A 22,928-nucleotide genomic window follows, 5' to 3' on the forward strand; every position below is an offset into this window, starting at 1 on the left:
ACCATAAGTTTTGGGATATTGTCAAAGAGGATTTAACTCTTATGGTTAAATCAGTTTCTTTTCGAAGGAACAATGGCGCAGGGGTTAAATGATACTAATATCTTCCTAATCCTGAAGACGGATAAGCCGAAAGAGATGACAAAGTTTAGACCTATCAGTCTATGCAATGTTAGCTATAAAATAATATCTAAGGTTTTATGCCAATGATTGAAGAAGGTTTTCCTACAACGGATATCCGAAACTCAGTCGGTTTTTGTTGCAGGAAGACAAATCACAGATAATATCATGATTGCTTAGGAGATATTCCACGCGCTGAGAACCAATCATGGTGGACGAGTCAAGAGAATGACCATAAAAACAGATATAAGTAAAGCATATGATATGATTGAATGGTCATTTATTGAGGCTGTAATGCGGAAGATAGGTGTTTCAGAGATATGGATTGGCTGGATTATGAGATGCATCACCTCGATCAAGTACAAAGTTATTAACCTATAGCAATTTGTTTCTTAATTAAAATTATTTACAGAAATATCGGTATAACTAAAAATGAAATTTTATTTATTAATTAAAATCAGTTTACAAATAAAAGTAATTTTACAAAACTAAACCAGTAGGTCCAGTACATATTAAACAAAAGCTAATTAACCCTAAACCTAAACCTAAGCCGCCGCCTTCCTCAAGCTCCTTGTTTCACTTCGACCTTCCTCAAGGTTCATCTGTCTCTTCCACTTTCCTCAAGCTTCCGCAGTATCTGAAAAGCACACAAAACAAGTGTTGCTAAATACAATGATTTGAGGACATACACCCATACTTGAGACTGGGACCAATCAGTACACGATAACTTATCTCAACACCCATACTTAAGCACGATTGTCTTAAAGTCTGCCGTATAGAGCAATGTTTTAGCTGTATAAACCTTCAAGGCAATGAATCAACAGACATAAGCAAAGAAGAAGAAAGTCTCAGGCTTTACTGTCACAATACCTTCAAAGGTTGCACTTGGCATTCCAGTGAGAGACTGCAACATTCGTTTGAGTCTAGAAGGAGACGAGTTTGAGACATTTCCTCTGCACAACACCAGCTCTTGCTCACGAGTCACGACCACCACCTTTACCAGAAACAGACACAAAAATACTGATAAGCCTTCATTGGATGAAAGAAGTAGAACTAAAATGGAAACAAACAGAGCACTTTTCAAAGATCAAGGTGCCTCTTACGAGCATGTAGCGAACAAACACATGAAAATTACAGAATGATGAAAACAAATCACACAAGGTAAAACAATATTTAAAAAATGTAATATTGTATATTGTTTTTTTTATATTGTATATTTTCAAATTTATTTATTTAACCAATTACAGTGAAATCTCTATAAATTAATAATGTTGAGACTACACCAAAACTATATTTTTTTTTATTAATTTATAGAAATATTACTTTATCGATGTACTTATTAAACCAAAAATTCAATTTGGAACTATAAAATTATATTATTTTATAGAGATCTTTAGTGTATATTAATTTATAAAATATTAATTTAAAGAAGTTAAACTGTATATAAAATGGTAATATTACATTAACTAGAGGGTTTTCCGGGCTACGCCCGGATTTTTTCCTATAATATTATTAAATTTAATTAAATTTGCATATTTTTATTTTGAGATAGTAATTTTGTGGTGAAATTGTATTGTAACTATTTTTATATGTAAGGAGTAGTGCATCTCATTTTAAAATACTGGTTATGGTTGATGTTATTGGATTCAACTGTTGTTATATTATTTTGGTAAATGATGCTATGCGCGGTTTGTATGATGCTATAATTTGTTGTTATTTTTTTGTTCTCATTTCACCTATTTTGATTCCCCAATCTAGGCACTCCTTATAAATACACTGATTATATATCTCATGCACGGGTATAAATATTTCTAAAATAAATATATTATAATAATTGATTGCTATTTAGTTTTGATTTAAATTAATTTATAATTTGTATGCATCATTTATATTAATAATATTATATTACTTTTGTTATACATATGATTTTATATATGTTATATATAATCGGTTTTGTTGTTTTTACAGTCGATTTAATTATCATTTGGGTAAATTTGATTGCATCTATAAATTCAAGTGTATTATTTTTTTTTCTAAATATATTAAAATTTGATTAATTCTTATTTGCATTTAGGTGGTTGTTGTCTTAGATATATAAATATATTTTTAATGAATATTATGTATAACTTAAGATATATTACGCGTAGAACAAAATAAAAGAAAATAAACTAAAGTGTCTGATTCTAAATTACATAAATTAATATAACGATAATATTCTGAAGTCTCATGTATATATATAAATTTTACAAAAAAACTAAAGTATAACAGTTGATTAATATTTTATTTTCATTTTGAATATGTTTTGAGTTGTCCTATGATTTATATTTATAAAATAAATTACAATTCTTATATTCTTATCGTAGTTAAATCTATGATTTTCATATATTTTCTAAAATTCAAAATGAAATATAATTATTTTTTATTATAATCAAGTCAAATCAAATCAATTTTATTTATCGTTTAAATGTGCATGTATTTTCATAATATTTATCAAATATTATGTTGATGTTTTCAGAAAAATATTAGAAAATAAAGCGATGATCAATAGAAAATTACATGCATAAGTAGCTAATACATTTTTTGAAGCTCATGAATACATATCAATATTTATAATAATTAAAATATTTCATTAATTCTAAATAACTTTATGTTTTTGATTTATTGAATGGAAACTGAAATTTATTTTAAATAATCTTAAAAATAAGAATCCAGAGTTGCTTTGGTATTTTGATTATGATTCTATTAAGTTTCACAAACATAAAAAACTCAAATTTGAAATCAAATTTAATATTAAGAAAACAAATAATTTTAATAATGATAAAATATAATATATCTACCTCATTAAACTATTTGATCAAACGATTTTTATTTTTAAAATTTATTTTTAGTTTTTAATATCTCTTAAAAATAAGCAGTAAACAAAATTGTGATTGTATTTGAAAATAATATTATATAAGTAAAATATAATTTATCGATATTTTTGCTGTAATTGAAAGATATTATAGTCAGTTAAATATATGAAAAATAAATAAAACATTTCAATAATACTAATGATAAACTATTTTTAGTCAATTAAACATATATTAGTTTATGTTACTTAATTGTTTTATGTAATCATCTAAGAACTTAGATAGATATATAAAAATATTTATATTACTTTAATATTTTTGTATTGTTTAAAATTAATATTTCTTTTTCTATTATCAAGATTATCTGTGTAAATATTTTTTTAATGAAATCACATTATATACAAATTTATATTTTTCATCTAAGAAAATATGGATACAAAGAAAGTATTTTATTACATCAAAAGTATATTTTATATTATTTAAAAATAGTTATTAAATGTAATATTACTATTTTTTGAACTTTCTTTTTTTATGAAATCATATTATATATACATATGTTTTTGTTTTTCAATTCATTTTTTTAACATTATAAAAATTTCCCTTTTTATTATATGTATATATTTTTTGGAAAATTTAAAAAATGAAACTAAATAAATAAATAAATAATAGTATTTTAAATGTATTATTTTTAATTCATTAAGAGTATCATTGTAATCAATTATCGTGAGAGTTAACGTGAGCGCGACGCATTATATATATATATATATATATCCAATTTTGTTGGTTTAATTGTTGCATAGAAAATCAAATCTGAGCAGAATTAAGAAAAAAAGGAAAATTGTTACCAAAGATGTTATTTCCCATACCAAAGTGATAGATGATAAATAAAGTCAAAGAATGACCTTTTTTTTTTTTTTTGAATAACAGTCAAAGAATGACCAAAACAACAAACTACTATTGTTTTCATCATCATCCTTGTCCTCCTCAGGTTAGCAACATCCCTTGAATTATTAACATGAAAGAGATCATACGTCCTCGACTGAGTGATTGTCAAACTTACTGCCCAGCCGAGCCGGTGACTGGAACACAACAAAAAGTACCACCAAATGAGATTCCGAAGTTATAGTTTCACAATCCTCAGTCTTAATGGTTGGCTGTGGACATAGAGGAGTGTATTCTTGTCCTTCACGTCCCTCAATCTCAATTTTTTTATTAACTCCAATTGATATATTAAGTAAGACAACAAATAGAAGATAATTTCCATACCTTTGTATACAAAGGTTGATACAACTTCTGATACTAAGCTTCTACCGCTGCCTCTCCTTGATTCCATTTCATCATGGTGGTCCTGCAATGCAAAATTTAAAAGGAATAAGTAAAAGACTATGTACATATTCATCTAACTGGAAGATTGTCTCCCCTGGATCTCTCTTAGAATCTCTACATGGTCCATGACTGTCGGACTCAAGTTCTCAAGGACATCCGAGTGTTGTGAAGCAAAATTCTGCAATTTGTTCTCCACAAACTAGCATAATCAGCAAAGCACATAAAGCATAACAATCAAATAAAGATCCAGAAACCAAAGTCCTTTGCGGTGTCTGTTGTGGGTGAATCGACTTTAGAGACCACAAACTTTTTAAATCATAAAACGGGAGGAAAATACTAAGGAGTACTTGTTCACCAATGATTAGACGCTCACGTCCGATGAACATCCCAGCTTCAGTTGGATTACAGGCTTCTAACATAAGGATGGTGGCTACCAATCTTGTGACGATATATTCCTCTATGTGATTATCAGAAACTAATTGTGAAGAAAACCAGAGAGGGAACCTTGCTGAGAAGATTTGACGATTTCATCAATTAATTGGCATTTGATTTTAACTCACTGAAAGGTTTGAGGATGGGTCTCTTCAACTGAAAGGATTTGTAAGAGTCGGTCATTATATGTTATAATAACAAAGAAAATGTATTAGATGAGAATTCAATTGCAAGGGAGATGAAAAGATATAATGGAACGGTTGATGTTCAGTTTTTCATAGCCAGGTCTTTGGAGATCGGAGGAAGGAGCGCCTAGATTGTTGCCCAATTATTGTTGTTATCAATTTGTGGTGGGCAAAGAAAACCAGTAGATGACATGGCATAATATAGCACTGTGATTGGCCAATTATTTCTGATGATGTGGCAGTATAGATTTTGAGGAAATGATGCTTTTAGGTGGCGATTGGTTTTCCCGCTACCACCCGCAAACGCAGCTTTTGCGGTCGGTAGCGGTTGTCGGCAGTTTGCAACAATCACTCAAATCGCTCTAAACCGCTTCAAACCGCTCCGAATCTCATAAATTCAAAAGCTGGCTCCAGCTAGCGTTTGCGGTTGCGGGCGGTTGCGGGAGGGTAAATTTTTTTTTTTTTTTTTAAAACAATATATATACAAAGAAAAAATATTTAATAAAAAATTTAAAATTGAAATTATGAAAATATTAAAATTTATCTATTTTATTTTAATTAATATTATAAAATTTTATAATAAAACAATTTCAATAAATTTTCAAAAATTAAAATTATAACTTTCTAAATATAAATTTTATACTTATTATAATTTTATGATTTTTGATATTTTTATAATTATATTAAATGTAAATATTGTTAATTTATTATTTGACTGTTACCGCATTTGGTAGTTAACCAGTCATAAGTCACCCGCAAACGCACCAATTTTTAACCGCATTACCAGTCGTACAAATCTCTTAAAACCGCTAGAAACCGCAATCGCCCGCATCCACAAACTCCCGCAACCGCAACTGCAACCGCTGCGTTTGAACCAGTCAGACCCTTAATATTGTGATAACAATTACCAAAAAAAAAATCATGTGTTTTTTTTTCAAAAAAATAATTTTTTGCTGATGTGAACGTTCTAAAAAGCTTCGAATGGTCCATTTTGTTAATATAGATTGCCACGTGAAAAATAGCCTCTTATGGAGACACCTCTTCAAGACGAATCGATCGTTCCTCTCTCTTCGTTTTACCTTTACTTTTTAGTTTTTACTTATTTTCTTTAACTTAATTCATGAGAAACTCATGTAAATGCTCACATGCTCTAATAGTCTTTCTTTTAATAATAAAAACATGACGTGCCCGTCTAATTTACGCTCCAAGAGTTGACGATGATAACTTTCTCTATTCCTTTAATATTGACACGACATATTTTCCTGTTCTTCCCAAAAAATCCAAATAATGAGATGGTCGAAGTCAATATGAACTAGAATATCTCTGATTTATTTCTTCATAAAATAGTAAACCCATGATTAACGTTTTTGACTATAAAAGAAAACCCATGATAAACGCAGAAAGGACGTTATGACTAGTGGAATGTTTTTGCCTTTCTACGACTACAAGTCTTGCAATTTTCTTTTTGCGGTGGTATTTCTTCTAGTAAGTTGCATTTTTGTTTTCCAGTTTCGTTCCTGCAAGAAAATAGAAAAATGAGGCACTTTCTTTTACTTTCTTTCAGTACTCTAATGTTACTTGAAGGATACATGTTTACCTATGAAACTGATAAACAAACGTTGCTCGAGTTCAAGTCTCAAGTATCTAAAGGCAAAAGGGCTGTTCTGTCCTCATGGAACAACTCATTCCCTCTCTGCAAATGGACAAGGGTTAAATGTGGCCAGAAACACAAAAGGGTTACTGGTCTGAACCTCGGAGGATTGCATTTAGGTGGGGTGATATCGCCATCTATCGGTAATCTTTCGTTTCTCATATCACTTAATCTCACTAGTAACGGTTTTGGTGGTACCATCCCTCAAGAGTTGGGAAGCTTGTTTAGGCTTAAACACCTATTTATGTCATTTAATTTTCTCAAAGGAGAGATTCCAACTAGCCTGTTTAACTGCTCTAGATTGGTGGAACTTCATTTACACTCAAACTCTCTTTCACAAGTTGTTCCTTGGGAACTAGGGTCATTGAGGAAACTTGTTTTGTTAGATCTTGGTCGAAACAACCTTAAAGGAAAGTTTCCTGCATCTCTAGGAAACTTGACTTCCCTCGAAGAACTTAGCTTTGTAGGAAACATTATGGAAGGAGAAATTCCTAATGATTTAGCTAGGTTGGCTAACATGGTGGATCTTCAGTTAGCAGCAAACAATTTCTCAGGTGTTTTTCCTCAGGCAATTTACAATATGTCATTGCTTGAGAATTTAAACATCATTGATAATGGTTTCTCTGGGAGCTTAAGGTCTGATATTGGTAACTTATTACCACACCTTCAAGGGTTATTTATCGGAAATAATTCTTTCTCTGGCGCAATTCCAGCAACACTTCCAAACATCTCAAATCTTCAAAATTTGGGAATGGAGATTAATAGTCTGACAGGAAGTATTCCTCCAAGCTTTGGAAAATTACGATATTTACAACTCCTGTCACTTCATACTAATTCTTTTGGAAGTCCCTCTTTTCAAGATCTTGAGTTTTTTGGAGCTTTAAGTAACTGCACCCAACTGCGTGCATTACTTGTAGCTTACAATAGGCTTGCGGGTGACTTGTCTACCTCTATAGCTAATTTATCTACGAACATCAACATATTAGAACTTCAGTCGAATTTCATCTCTGGAAGCATTCCTCATGACAATGGAAATCTCATAAACCTAAAAATACTTTCCTTGGGAAACAATCTATTGACAGGAGCCCTTCCAACCTCTCTTGGAAAGCTTTCAGGATTAGAAGAATTCAGTGTCGGGTCAAATAAAATGTCAGGAGAAATACCATCCTCTTTAGGCAACATCACGCGATTAGAAAGTCTCTGGTTGTTTAACAATAGCTTTGAAGGAAGCATTCCTCCTAGCATTGGTAAATGTAGTCATCTGCTGTATTTTTATCTTCAAGATAATAAGCTGGATGGGATTATACCTCAGGAGATCATGCAAATTGCGCCGCTTGTTTTACTAAACATGTCAAATAACTTATTGACCGGCTCTCTGCCAGAAACTGTTGGAAGACTTGAACATCTTGGCACACTTTCTGTTGGGCACAATAGACTATCAGGGAAACTCCCAGAGACTTTAGGAAAGTGTCTCTTGATGGTACAACTTGATCTACAAGGAAATTCTTTTGATGGAACCATTCCAGACATAAGTGGGTTGCTGGGTATTAAAGAAGTTGATTTTTCAAACAATAATCTTTCTGGAAGCATACCTGGGTATTTTGCAAACTTCAGCTCATTGGAACATCTCAATCTATCCATTAACAACTTCGAGGGAAAAGTTCCAACAGAAGGAAAGTTTAAGAATGCTACTATAGTTTCAGTTTTTGGAAACATAAACCTATGTGGAGGCGTCTTGGAGTTGAAACTAAAGCCATGCAAGCATTCCTCTTTCTCGAAGAAAGTTTTGATTGGAACAAGCATAGGCGTATCTGCGCTTTTGGTGTTATTCATAGCTTTTGTTTCTCTTTGCTGGTTCAGAAACAAAAAGAGGAATAAGACCAATGAAGCAACTCCTTCCACCTTGGGCACTTTCCATGAACAAATAAGCTATGGAGATCTTCGAAATGCGACAAATGGTTTCTCTTCGAGTAATTTGGTTGGTTCAGGCTGTTTTGGTACTGTTTTTAAAGCATTGATTCCTCCCGAGAACAAGGTTGTTGCAGTGAAAGTTTTAAACTTGCAGCAACGTGGAGCCTTGAAGAGTTTTATGGCAGAGTGTGAATCTTTGAAAAATGTAAGGCATCGTAATCTTGTCAAACTGTTGACGCCTTGCTCGAGTATCGATTTCCAAGGAAATCAATTCAGAGCATTAATCTACGAGTTCATGCCAAATGGAAGCTTGGATATGTGGTTGCATCCAGATGAAGTGGAAGAGATTCGTAGACCCTCTAGAACTTTGACATTACTTGAAAGACTTAACATAGCAATAGACGTGGCTTATGTTTTGGATTATCTTCATGTTCATTCCCATGAAGCTATAGCTCATTGTGATCTTAAGCCAAGCAACGTCCTCCTAGATGAAGATCTAACTGCACATGTCAGCGACTTTGGTCTGGCTCGGATCCTCCTCAAATTCGACCAGGAATACTTTCTCAATCAGCTTAGTTCGGCCGGTGTCAGAGGAACCATTGGCTACGCTGCACCAGGTAAAAAATATCACACATATTCAATATTTAAATAATAAAAAGCGTATATACTTCTTTATTTCTACAGTCTTGTTTCTATAAAATATGGTGCAGAATATGGAATGGGTGGGCAAGTATCAACATACGGTGATATGTATAGCTTTGGGATTCTACTTTTGGAAATGTTCAGTGGAAAGCGACCAACCAATGAGTTGTTTGGAGGAAACTTTACGCTCCACAGCTATATTGAATCTGCGTTGCCAGGGCGAGTGTTGGATGTCGCAGATGAAGTGGTTCTTCACAACGGCCTTAGAATCGGATTCCCTGTTGCCGACTGCTTGAAGCTAGTTTTTGAGGTGGGACTTAGGTGTTGTGAAGAATATCCAGTGAACCGGTTGGCAATGGGTGAAGCTTTAAAAGAGTTAATCACAATTAGAGAGAGGTTCTTCAGATCCAGAAGAAGAGCTAGGCATTGAAGTGTTTCTGCGTTCCTCTGCAAACTCGAAGACGTATTTTCTATTTATATGTTATCTTCTTCATATTATGCTTGAGTGTTTTGAACGTATTGTATGTTATATGTAGACAAAAGATTAATGTTGTGATACCAGCTTTCATTTGAAATTTCTTGGGCTTTCAGAATTGAGTTGTGTTTGAAGCTAAAATATCTTGATGTTTGAGACTGAGATTGTGTTTGTTTGTCTACGGTGATCGGGTTGTTATGTTGTGTTGCTATGTGAAGTCTGCGGTGATAAACTGTTAATATCAACCCTATCCTAGACAAACGAACGGAAAATCTATGTATTTTGCGTTTCTTGCATAGGAACTTCGTCTTACAGGTAAAGACTTTCCGCAAAGTAATGGCTCTAGGCTCTGTTCATTCTTGATGCTGGATGCTGTAGCCTTAATGCAAATATCCAGATATTGTTCGTTTGGACATAATTATACTAACATCTCTTGTGGATGTAAAATCCACAACCTCTAGAAAACCAAAGTATTTGAGATGTGAAAAATATAGAGTTTTTTTTTTGTCGAGGATTTATTTAGATATTACAATTATGAGAAGATTACAAAGACGATTCGATAACCGACAATACTACCTGCCTTATGAGGATCTACACCTAACTGCATCATTTGAGCCGTCCTATGAAGATCACGTCTGACCGGATTTACGTGCACCATGTTGAGAAACCCTTTTAAGCTTTTCTTCCGTTATCGCATAATTGTTGAATAAATCGCTTGCTCCGGGAATTGAAACTTGGATTTCCTGTACAATCTGCAAGAAATTGCATGGTCTAGGATTTGAACCTCAGACCTGAATGTAGAAGCATTTAAACCATCACCACTAAGCTATGGTGCTTCCACAAAAAAATATAGAGTTTGGAAGCAACATTTCCATCTGAAAATCCAATAGACTTAAAATAATCTTCAACATACATATAAAATAACTAGTTTATATTAAATATGACTATTAGATATATTTTTCAAAATAGTAAAATAATGTTTTCCTCGAAACCAAAAAATTATCTTTTTGCAAAAAATCATTTCTACAAAAAGTAAAGTTTTACAAAAATCCTAAAATAGAGTTTACAGATAAAACCGTAAAATAATGTTTTCGTGTCAAAACCACAAAATTATGTTTTCCTGTCAAAACTTCAAAATCACATTTTTTGCAAAACAAAATGTCGATTTTTCCACTAAACCCATAAATAGACGTTTTCCTGCCAAAACCGAAAAACTCATTTTCTGCCAAAACCACAAAAATCAAATTTTCCCTTCAAAATCAGAAATCACAAAATCAAAACAATATAACTATTATTTCCCACCAAAACAATGAAATTGTTATATCCTGACGAAACATAAATATTGCATTTTCCAGTAGAAACCGTAAAGTTGTGTTTTTCTGTCACCTTACGCATTTTCTGCCAAAACTGTAAAATTGAATTTTCACTAAAATCAAAAAAAATCTTGTTTTCCCGCCGAAACCGTAAAATCAAGTTTCCCGACAAACCATAAATTTAAGTTTTCTCACCAAAACCATAAAATCAAGTTGAAACCACATAATCAAAAATTTCAACTAAACTACAAAATTATTTTTCCGCTAAAACTGGAAAATAATTTTTTCTCCAAAACCGCAAATTGAGTTTGTTCACCAAAACTGTTAAATAAAGATTTTCACGAACACCACAAATCTCATTTTTCCGCCAAAAAATACCAAATTAATTTTAGATATATTTATTTAAATATTATAAGTAGTTAATTATTTAAAAATAGAAATCATGAATTTTTAGTCTTTTAACTACTAGTATTCAAATGTTATTATAAAATAAAATAGAAACGAACAACTTACTATCTAGATGTTGCATTTGAATGCAAATACTAAGTATAAAAAAAGAACAACATTGGAATGTAATATCTGAACTGTATTCAGATTTTGTATTCATATGTTATATCTAGATGATGTATCAAATACAGAAGAAAAAAAAAGAACATAGCCTTAGTCTTGATAGGAAGAAAAGTATTAGATATCCTACTATATAAAAGGGACTAAATTCAAGGTTTTTGAGACTATCCACCTCAGCCAAAATATTCTCATCCAAAAAGAATTAAAAATAAATGTCATTTAGAAAATAATTAACTAACATACAACTTTTGATATTTCTAGAAATTTCAAATTTGTAACTGCTAATTTATTAATAGAATCATATATCTATATTGAATTATGTTCTATTTTTAATCGTTAAACTTCAAAGGTAAATAAATTATTAATTTATAATATATATAGTTTATAACTTTATATTGTAGTTATAAATAAAGAGAAAATAATTGGGAAGAGTGAATAAGCTCATGTAAAATTATGTAATTAAAATGGTAAAATGGTGAGTATGATGAGGTGAATCTAAGAAAATTTGTTGTAAAAATTTTGGTGCTTTCTTCGTCCACTATAATGATTTTAAATAAAATATATATTCACATAAATAAGTCAATATTTGTTGTTTTTTTTTTTGGTAAGATATTAAGATTATCATTTTCTGAAAGGTTACACTGTTGTTTTTAAACAATTTATTAGAGCAAGGAAACAAAAACAACCAACAACAACTCAAGGTAAAAAAAACCTTAAGGAGATCTTATACAAGAAATATAAAAAAGAAGTAGATAAGAGGAGAAAGAAGAACTTGCCGGGTAAGAGAGGAGACAGTCACGCATCATACGGTCGAGAGAGGCAAGGATGACTGATGAAGGTGAGGAGACAGCTGTGAACACACGAGCATTACGCTCTTTCCACAACAGGTAGATGGCTGACTGAAAGTAGAGCTTGATGACTGGAGTAGCATGTGCATCTGCGTTGACGCGAGGTTGATTGATCTAGGCTGCAACAGAGTGTAGATCAGCCGGAGGAGAAATCCAAACTTCAGCAGCAAAAGACTCCCATATCAAGCGAGAGAAAGAGCACTCAAAGAAGAGATGATGGTGAGTCTCTATTTCCAGATTACAAAGGACGCACGTTCCGGAGACATTTAACCCCCAACGCCTCAAGCGATCCTTGGTTGGCAGTCTTCTCCGCAAAGCCAACCATGATATAAATGCATTACATGGAATATGTTCCTTGAACCAAATAGTCTTGTGCCAATATTTATTGTTGATTGTGTTTATATTCTTTTCTGACATTAGTATCCATATTTTTTGGTAAACGGATCCAAAGAGATTAGTTTGTGGCGCTAACCAAACGAAGATTATAGTGTTTACTTTGGATAAAGTAATAGGTTGAATGATAGATGGCGTGCGTGCCTTTTCACATGGAAATCTGCACATATATTAAAATTGTAAGTTTTGAATCATAGAGAAAATATAGTGTATATGACTGAAGTTGGTCCATTCTGAAACTAAAGATGGCTAAAATTCTTCTTTGTCAAAATGCATAGATGTGAATCTTATATGAATAGAGTTCTCCATTGCTTATAGCAGTGTAATAAACTCCGTGTGTAAAGGAGAAAAAATGTTATATAAGTGAAAACAAAAATTATGATTTTTTTTTTCTTGTGCTTATAGGCTCTTCGCAATTTGAAGAAGAAAGAACATATTGTGTGAAAATCTTTGGCTCGGTCAAATTTTATCCAGTTGTTTATAAAACTGTTGTTATCTGATTCATGTAATTTTTCAGTGTTGATTTAAAAGCCCAAAAAATCCATCTATACTGACTTTTTGATATTTTTTCTGTAATTTGAATTTAAAAATAGATAAAACTTTCGATAAGTTATGTAAACTCATAACAAGTATTTAGTTTTAGAAAGCATTTACATGTTTCAAACTTATAATATATACATTTATAATGTTTAAAATAATGCATATAAAACCTGTGTAAAATGTATCTGAATATGTTTCTCTTCTTTAATGTGTTAATCGTACTATATATAACATTATTTTAAAATTTCAAAAAGTTTATGTCATTGTCACATACAAAAAACCATCAATAAAAAATATAATTCTCCATCTACGATAAGAAAAATGAAAAATTATAAACATATAAATTTAAATTAAAAGAAAAACAAGAAGTTAATATAAAAGAAAAAACTGACAAATAATATTATAAATAAAATAAATTTATAAGACACAATCTGCGCGAAGCGCGGAAAAAATCTCTAGTTGTTGTTAATGATCTTTCAATAACTCAGTGCTGAGATTAGCTAGAATATTTTTTGGGAAAACATTAAATTTCGTAGTCTCAGTCTCGGAAAAAAAAAAACAAAGGGTCTGACTGGTGACTATTCGGGAAACAAGAGGAACGGATTAAAAAGGAATGTTCGGGAATAAAATAGCAGGAATGAAAAGGAATGGTCGTTGCTGCAGAATCGACACGAAATGGGAAGAGAACGAGTGTCGACACGAATATTTTTTAGCCCTTGATTGGGAGAACAAATGATAAATAAGTAGCAAGATGCTATAGAAACAGTATGCTGCAGAATCTGTATATTTTGGCTAAAATGTTAAATACAATCACTGGTAGAACAATATAAATATGCTATTTAAAATTATTATAAAAATTAGTATATAGTATATAATATATTTATTTCTAATCAATATATTTCTAATATATATATATATATATATATATAATTAAAAAATATATAATTAATTTAATATATATGATAATTTCAAAATTATGTTTATATCAAAAATATTATTTTAAAAACAAAAATTTACAATTAAAATATCTATTTTAAAAAATAATATTTCAAATTTAAAATATAATATAATCAAATTATATTTTAAATGTGAAATACTATTTTTTAAAAATATTTGTAATTTAAATTTCTTTTAGAAATCAATTTTTTTTCCTGGATATAAAAATAATATTACGATATATTAAATAAAATAAATGAATTAATTGTATATTTACTTTAATTTTATAAATTATAAATGCAAATAATCTTCTAAAAACTTCATATGAGAACATTGATCAGAAAACATTTGAAGAGCATTTTGCTAATGTTTTTATACAAATATTGATTAGATAATGGAAAACACAATACTAATGCTAATGCTCTACCAATCAATGCCTAATGCAACGAGGAAAGATTTATTATTATTTACTTTTTAACAAGCTTTGTTTTTTGTTAAAGATTCGTTATTTTTTTGTAATTACTTGTAGGACTTGACAATCCTCTTTATATTATTTTCTATATGCTAAAATGTACTCACATCTAGCTTTGACATTTTCAAACTGAGATTAGCTAGAATATTTTCGGAAAAACATTAAATGTCGTAGTCTCAGTATTTATATTATAGATATGGCTCACAGCTAAGCTTTGTTCAAGCTTAGAGAGAAGAGAAATACGATGTAACTAACTACTGGACCTTTATAAATTAATAATGCTGGGACTTTGAAATTTTATTAATTTATAGAAATATTAATTAAAAGAAATTATTTAAATTTTTTATTTTAAGATATATTTATTTTTTTTGTCAGCAAGATATATTTATTCTAAGATAAGAAAAATATTTTATTTTAGTGTATAGACATTAATTGTTATTTTTAAAATTAAATGTGATTTTAGATATAATATTACTAAATCTCATCAAAAATATACTAAGTGTTAAGAAAATATAAAGATAATTTTATTGTGAATATAAAACAAACAATATAATAATAGGTAATTACTTATATAAAATATGTATACATATAAATTATTAATTTATAATTTTAGTGGGACCATATATTTACATAGAATTTTCTAAAAATTTATTCTGTTATTATTTTATCGATTTATGTCAAATTTTGAACCGGCCTAAATTGAGACCGGCAAAATGTATTAATTTATAAAAATTATTAATTTATCGAGTATTAATTTATAGAGGTTCTACGGTATTTGAATATTCTACACTTTTGTATATAAAAGTGATTCTTATCTGTCATGCAAACAAAGGAACAAGAGCGTTTCTATGTGTAGAGGACCATTATCTGGAAACATTTTGTAGCTATTCGCGGCGGTTGAAATTGAGTTTAGTCGGACTCGATACGGATGACGGTAGGTCATTTCGAAGACATTTTATTATTTAGAAAATAGTGATGGACAAGTTGTGAGAATAGATAGAAAATAACCAGTTGCTCGTCGGAGCTAGTCGAGAAAATACAAGTAGGCGAAAAAGTAAATGAGTGAAAATCCTAATCTAGCCGGCAAGTATATATGTTCAGGTCTTGATCTTTTTTTGTGTTGGTCTCATCCTGCTTTTATAGACAATCATCTTTTACATTCGCCATGGGTTGACGTGACCTAATGGGCCGAACTTTTCTTTTGTGGCCGATCGTAATTGGACCGAATCTGATGGACTTTGTAAAAGGATGTAATCCATCTTCTAAAGCGACGTAATGGTGCGAGGAGCACGGGTCAGTGCTTTAGCCGTCCACCGTTCGAATTGTTGCACTGATTCAAAAAGGAAAACATTATCTAGAAACTTGCATGATGAATAGAAAACATTAGTCTAACGTTTAACGTGCTTTATAAGAAAATAAATAAATGATTTAATATTTGTGTATTATTTAATTAACTTGGCCTTTCCTCGTACGGTTTAGGTGCATCGATTAGAAGAGAAGATAACATTCTATATACTAGGTGTTTTGCGATAATTTTCTTCGAATACTTATTAATTTATGTTATTAATTCATAACAAACATGATAAGTTATCATTTACGTTTTCAAAATAGTTTAATCAAACATCACATTATTTATATATGACAAAAACGTTTATTAGTTATGTTGAAATTTAAAAATACTTACATATATATATTATTATTTGCGAGGTGAATTTTCGCATTCGAGCTCTCTCATTAAAATTTAGAGCGATTAAAATCAATGACACCATTAGTAAATTATTATATATAATCAAAACAAATTTATATTAATAATATAAGTTCTTACTTTATACAAATGTTTTTTACCTGATTAATATTTAATTATAAATTCTTTTATATCTTATTTTTTTAACTTTTATAATAGAAAATATTATTGAGAAATTGGTAAAAATGCACCCAAAAACCCATATAATTTACCATATACCCTTGTTTTTTTAATATTTTTATGACTATAATACTCTTATCTTTATCTCTCGTATAGACTCTTCAAATCATCTTCTAATTTCAACACAAATCTTTATTTTTTTATTATGATTCTTTTGACAACCATAATGCTAATCTTATTATCTCACCCCCATTCCAATGTTTCTAATTTCGACTCACAATCAACTTTTAGATAATATATACGTTAGTAGGTATTTTATTAATTACCTGCTATTATTTAGATTTTAATGGATTCTTAATCGATATATGAAGTGTTAGCTGTTACAAATAGATTTGGGGCTATTTGATAGATAACTAATTAATTGTTAATAGTTTCATTAACTGATATATGATTTGTTAGTCGATACATTTGTTTGATACATAGATTGTTAGATGATACTGAAATTATTAGATGACTAGGTTAAGACCTGCGCCTTGCGCTGGGTGAACGTTATATATATAAATTATTTTATGTATTTTATGTTTCTAACGTATTATGAAATAATAAATATATATTGAATAATTAAAATGTCAGTAACTATTACCTATATAATTAAGTTGGTGTGAACATATAAATAAATTTTATTAATCTAAAAGAATATTTTTTCTATTTGATATGGTATATAATTAAATTTAAATGATAGTAACAAATATATATATATAGTATATTTTAATATTAATATTTATTAAATGATATTTGTTTGCTCATGTTTTTTTATCATTTGTATCTGTTATAGCAAAAAAATTAAATTACTGATAACAAAATTTTCATTGTGAGATTAATAGTTTAAGTAATTTATAATATTTTTTAAAATTAATTTGTCAATATTTTTTCAAATTTTTTATCACAAAAAAAATTGTTCAAAGTAAATTTCAAAATTAAGATATTTATTTATTTTCTTATATGACATATAATTTAATTTAAAATGATATATATATATATACATATATATATATATTTATATATTTTTTATTTTTAATACTTATTAAATGAGACTTTCAATTTATATGATTTTTTTAATTATTTGTATCATGTCATAACAAAATTTTTAAACCATAGATCACAAAATTTGAATGTGAAACTTTTAATGGTTTTAGTAATTTATACTCGTGTTTAAAAATTCAAAATATAGAAATTTTTTAATTTTTATTAAATGGTTACTATGGTTGTTTAATTTATTTTAATAGTTTAAAATTAAACAAATATAATATAAGATATACTTATTTTTATCAAATCTTTATTATTCAAAGTCATTAATTATCATATATATTGTAGCCATATTAGGTAATTCCGTAATTTTATTTATGGAAATAATGAAGCACATTAATAATGTATTTATGGTTAGTTTATTAAAAATTTTATTATATATTTAGATGGACCAACCTATTTCTCTAAGGATTCTAAGAATCATTTTAGTGATGACATGTGGCTACAAAAAAAAATGTTTTAATGCTTCTCAAATAATATATAGGGGATATGTTAGTTGGTATGTAGATTGTTACCTGCTATGTAAATATTTAGTTGATAAATCTAGAGTAATTTGTTTCCGATAAAGCATGAGAGTATTTTCGTCCGCACAGTATCAAAAAATTAGTTCTTTTTGGATTATCCATAATTATGGGCATTCAGCTAATTTTGACCTTAATTGGGTATATTCCACACATTCTCCCAATATTATTTCAGGATAATAACATAATATATAAGAATTTTCGCACTTGAACTCTCACGTTAAAAATTAGAAGGATTAAAGTCGATGATATCCTTAATAAATTTTATATATAATTAAAAATGAACCTATATTAATAATATAAGTTTTTACTTTATAAAAATGTTTTACTTGATTAATATTCAATTATAAATTGTTTTATATCTTATTTTTTAACTTTTATAATTGAAAATATTATTTCAAGATAACAAAATAATATATCAGAATTAATAACATTTAATTATAAATTGTTTTATATCTTAGTTTTTAACTTTTATAATATAAAATATTATTTCAATATGAAAACATGATATATAAGAATTATCTTTTTCTAACTTATAATATTAATATAAATTTGTTTTTAATCAAATAAAAAAATTCATTGAATTTAACTGCTCTAACTTTCAACGTGAGAGCTCGAATGCAAAAATTCATTTCGCAAATAATAGTGTAGATGTAAAACTTAAGAACTTGAAAGATAAATAAACAAAATAACATAATTAACACGAAAACGTTATAAGTATTGTTCTTGAAATTATGCCATCTGAGCTTAATTAGTCACTTATACATGGTTAACATAAAGATACGAACGTAATGATTTTTTCACAATATGACAAAATTATATATAATTGATTTTGTAGCGTAAGCCAAATTTATTCATAAAAGAATACAGTTGTGTAAACTCTATTTGTCCCTTACATTCATTTTTTTTTAAACCCAAAACAAGATCAACCAAATGGTACCAAATATCTGCCTTCTAATGTGAAAGGTCTAAAACAACAATAGATTCCAATGTGACTTATTATATCCAACCTCATATTCAATATGTAAGTGACTTTGACCATAGGGTTTATAACATTTAACAAACCTTAAAAGATTGTTGGTTTAGAAAGTGTTAGTGAAAACAAATAGACCTATCTTGATCATTGAGGAAAATTTTCGTTCAATGGACAATTCTACTTTTATTTATTTGGTTCGTTTACGTAAATTGTGTGTTTCATTTATATTAGGACATTTGTAACATTTATTCTATTTTTCACTCTAAAATATAATTTAAAGTAAAAATGCTTCAATAGTACTTTACTTTTCACTCTATATATAGAGTCAATTTTTTTTTGTTCATCACTATATTAAAATAGAATTAACCATTAGAAATGGTCTTAGAAAGATCAGAATCAAACTTGGGAAAGAATTCAGTTGTAAAATCTATTTGTAGCCTTACATTAAACGTAAGGACCCATGATTGAATTTAAGGGGTGTCACATTAGGCTTGAGCCCAACATAAAGGCAGAATTGAACTTGGGACAGGTGTGTCAGTTGCTAAGGATTTAGACCAAATGAGCTACATACATTTTCGTCAACCGTAATACAAACACATATATATAACGTTTAACTTGTGGCAGATGACACGTCATTCCGTAACGTAGGTCCACCTCAGAGATTAGTGAATTAAATTCATATGCAAACATGAAATTAGTGGATTAAATGTTATATAAGCTCTATTGTATGAGAGATGAAGTATGGTAGTGGTGAAGCTAAATATATGTTTTATAAGGATTATAATAATTAAATGATTCTAACTTTAAAAACATATATGAGATTTGAACTCGAGACATCCTGTTCATCACAATAAAAATCTTAGAAATATGCTTACATATTAAGTTTTATTTATTTCATAGGGGCCCGTTGACCTCTTCTCTCCAAGGTGGCTCTTCCATTGCATATTATATCTTGCATTAGAAACAATCAGATACTAGGTTAAGACCCGCGCCTTGCACGGAATGAATATTATATATAAATTATTTTTAAGTATTATATATTTTTTACATATTATGAAATAATAAATATATATTGAATAATTAAAAAGTTTAGTAAATATTACATATATAAATAAAGTGGTACAAATACATATATAAATTTTATTAGTCCAAACAAACACTTTTTTTCTATTTTATATGGTATAATTAAGTTTAAATGATATTAACATAGATATATAGTATATTTTTAATATTGACATCTGTTAAAAAAATATTTTATTCTCATATTATTTTTAATCATTTGTATTTCTTTATAACAAATTTTTTAAATCAATGATAACAATAAAAATTTTGTGGGATGTTTAATATTTTTAGTAATTTATAATTTTAAAAACATTCAATGGAAAGTTTAAAATCTAAATATTAAGTTGTTAATAATTGTTCAAAATTTTATCAAAAAAATTCAAAGCAAATTCGAAATTAAAATACTTATGTATTTTATATGGTATATAATTTATTTTTTATAAATATGAATATACATATATATAATATTTATTAAATGAGATTTCCTACTTATGTAATTTCACAATTATTTGTATCTTGTTATAACATAAATTTTAAACCATGGATCACAAAAATTTCAATGTGAGATTTTTAACAACTTTAGTTATTTATATTCGTTTTTAAAAATTCTTAAATCTAAATTTTTATTATAGTTAATGTGGTTGTTTAATTTATTTTAATAAGTTAAAATTTTAAAAAATAATAGAGAATAGACTAATTTTTATAAAATCTTTATTATTCAAAATCATTAATTGTCATATATACTTTAGCTACATTAGGTAATTTCGTGATTTTTATTTAAGGAAACAACGAAGAACATTTATGATTAATTTATGGTTAGTTTTGATAAAAAGCTTATTATATATTTATATGAACCAACATATTTTTCTAAGGATTCTAAGAATGATTGTGATGATGACATGTGGCTACAAAAATATGTTGTAATGCTTCTCTTTTAATATATAGGGGACGTTGATTCTGGAAGTCACTTAATTTATGTGCACCAGTATAAGGTCAATATTTGTTTGGCAAGAAAGACAGATTCGTAGTCAAGATCGATATTTGGAAGGTACGAGGAAATCCACAGTAAGATATACCTTTTATAATTAAGAAACTAGGTGGTACCCGCGCCATGCGCGGAGTGAATTGACTAAATAGAGATTAGAACTTTTAATCTATAAATATTGAAAAGTTAAAAGTTATAGTCACAAATATTTCATGTTATCTAATGAAAGATTGAAGGACATTGTGTATGTTTGTAGAAGATAAGCTTCAATTTTGTTTTAAACTTGTGTAATTGGTTAGGTGTAACTGAAATAAATTTTATGGAAGAAATCTATAAGAGTAATTTACAACTTGTGTAATTGGTTATAATTTTTTTTCAAATTTGTTTAATAATTTTTTTCAAGTAAATCACTAAAATTTCATGTGTGATTTTTAATTAGCCATGAGAATTTAAAACCGAAACCAAAATGCGTTATGAGGATTGCATATATTAGTTTTCTATTTTTTGGCTATTGCATAATTTACGGTCAAATTTAAATTAGCAAAATGAGTCAATTAAATTAGTAAGTTATTTTCATTAATATCAACAATTCGATTATTCTAAAGTTGTATAGTTCAAGTAAATAAATAGGGAATCAACCCAAAATTTAAATTCTAGTAAATAAATAGGGAATCAACCCAAGAATTTAAATAAATTTCGGACTAAATAGAGATTAAAACTTTTAATCTATAAATATTAGAAAGCTAAACTTGTAGTCACAAATATTTCATGTTATATAATGAAAGATTGAAGGACATTGTGCATGTTTATAGAAGATAAGCTTCGATTTTTTTTTAAAAAAAACTTGTGTAATTGGTTAGGTGTAATTGAAGTAAATTTTGTGGAAGTAAATCTATAAGAGTAATTTACAACTTGTGTAACTGGTTAGATTTTTTTATTTTTTTTTAAAAAAAAACTTGTTTAATAATGTTTCTCAAGTAAATCCATAAAATTTAGTGTGTGGTTTTTAATTAGCCATGAGAATTTAAAAAACAATTATAGTAACTTTCCTATCTTAACCGAAACTAAAATACGTTATGAGGATTGCATATATCAGTTTCCTATTTTTTGGTTATTGCATAAATTACAGTCAAATTTAAATTAGCAAAAGGAATCAATTAAATATAGAAATCAAGATCTATTGGATTTGATATTCAAAAGCGCCATCAAATCCACAATTTATTTAAATTCTTGGGCTGATTCCCTATTTATTTACTTGAATTTAAATTATTGGGTTGATTCCCTATATATTTACTTGAATGATATAACTTTTGAGTAATCGAATCATTGATATTAATGAAAATAACTTACTTATTCCTAAAAAGTTGAATTGTATAACAAAAATAATTATATAAGTAGAAGTTGCATATTCGTATAAAAGTAGATACAAAGTAAATATATTTTTTTTAGATTTATAATATAAAACTTTTAATACTAAAATTTCATGGATTAATATGCACAAAAAAATTCATAAATATGTTGTCTCCGATATATGTTGCTCTTCCTATATGAATATGCATATAAAACTCATGTTATAGTTTGGTTTTTCGTATAAACGTAGAAGTTCCATATTCATATCGACGTAACTACAAAGTAAATTTAGCTGTTAGATTTATAATATAAAACGTTAAATACTAAAGATAAAATACATGGATCAACTTTTTAGCCTTTCATATAGACATAGAAGTTGCCTATTCATATGAACCGTTTCTAAAAATAATATTTTCCTAGAAACCAA

At 28.4% G+C, this 22,928-nt stretch overlaps 1 protein-coding gene and 2 long non-coding RNA genes across 4 annotated transcripts; 1 reads left to right on the forward strand and 2 right to left on the reverse strand.

Annotated features, from left to right (window-relative positions):
- Positions 1-546: 546 nt before the first annotated feature.
- LOC111210066 lies at positions 547-2,288 on the reverse strand. Of its 2 annotated transcripts, none has more exons than XR_002661467.2 (2): positions 988-2,288; positions 547-885 (listed from the first exon to the last, which is right to left on the reverse strand). It is a non-coding gene; the product is annotated as an uncharacterized LOC111210066 (long non-coding RNA). The 2 variants fall into 2 exon arrangements; XR_002661466.2 differs by having other exon boundaries at positions 547-909.
- Positions 2,289-3,804: 1,516 nt separating this feature from the next.
- Positions 3,805-5,208, reverse strand: LOC106399277. Its single transcript, XR_001279988.3, has 2 exons — positions 4,233-5,208; positions 3,805-4,045 (listed from the first exon to the last, which is right to left on the reverse strand). It is a non-coding gene; the product is annotated as an uncharacterized LOC106399277 (long non-coding RNA).
- Positions 5,209-6,254: 1,046 nt separating this feature from the next.
- Positions 6,255-9,690, forward strand: LOC106400252 (probable LRR receptor-like serine/threonine-protein kinase At3g47570). The gene is made up of 2 exons (XM_013840628.3): positions 6,255-9,088; positions 9,182-9,690. The coding sequence occupies exons 1-2, from the start codon at positions 6,445-6,447 to the stop codon at positions 9,541-9,543; spliced, it is 3,006 nt and encodes a 1,001-aa protein (XP_013696082.2). The 5' UTR covers positions 6,255-6,444; the 3' UTR covers positions 9,544-9,690.
- Positions 9,691-22,928: the final 13,238 nt, after the last annotated feature.

Source organism: Brassica napus, chromosome A2 (genome assembly GCF_020379485.1).
Source record: "Brassica napus cultivar Da-Ae chromosome A2, Da-Ae, whole genome shotgun sequence".
NCBI classification, from domain to species: Eukaryota; Viridiplantae; Streptophyta; class Magnoliopsida; order Brassicales; family Brassicaceae; genus Brassica; species Brassica napus.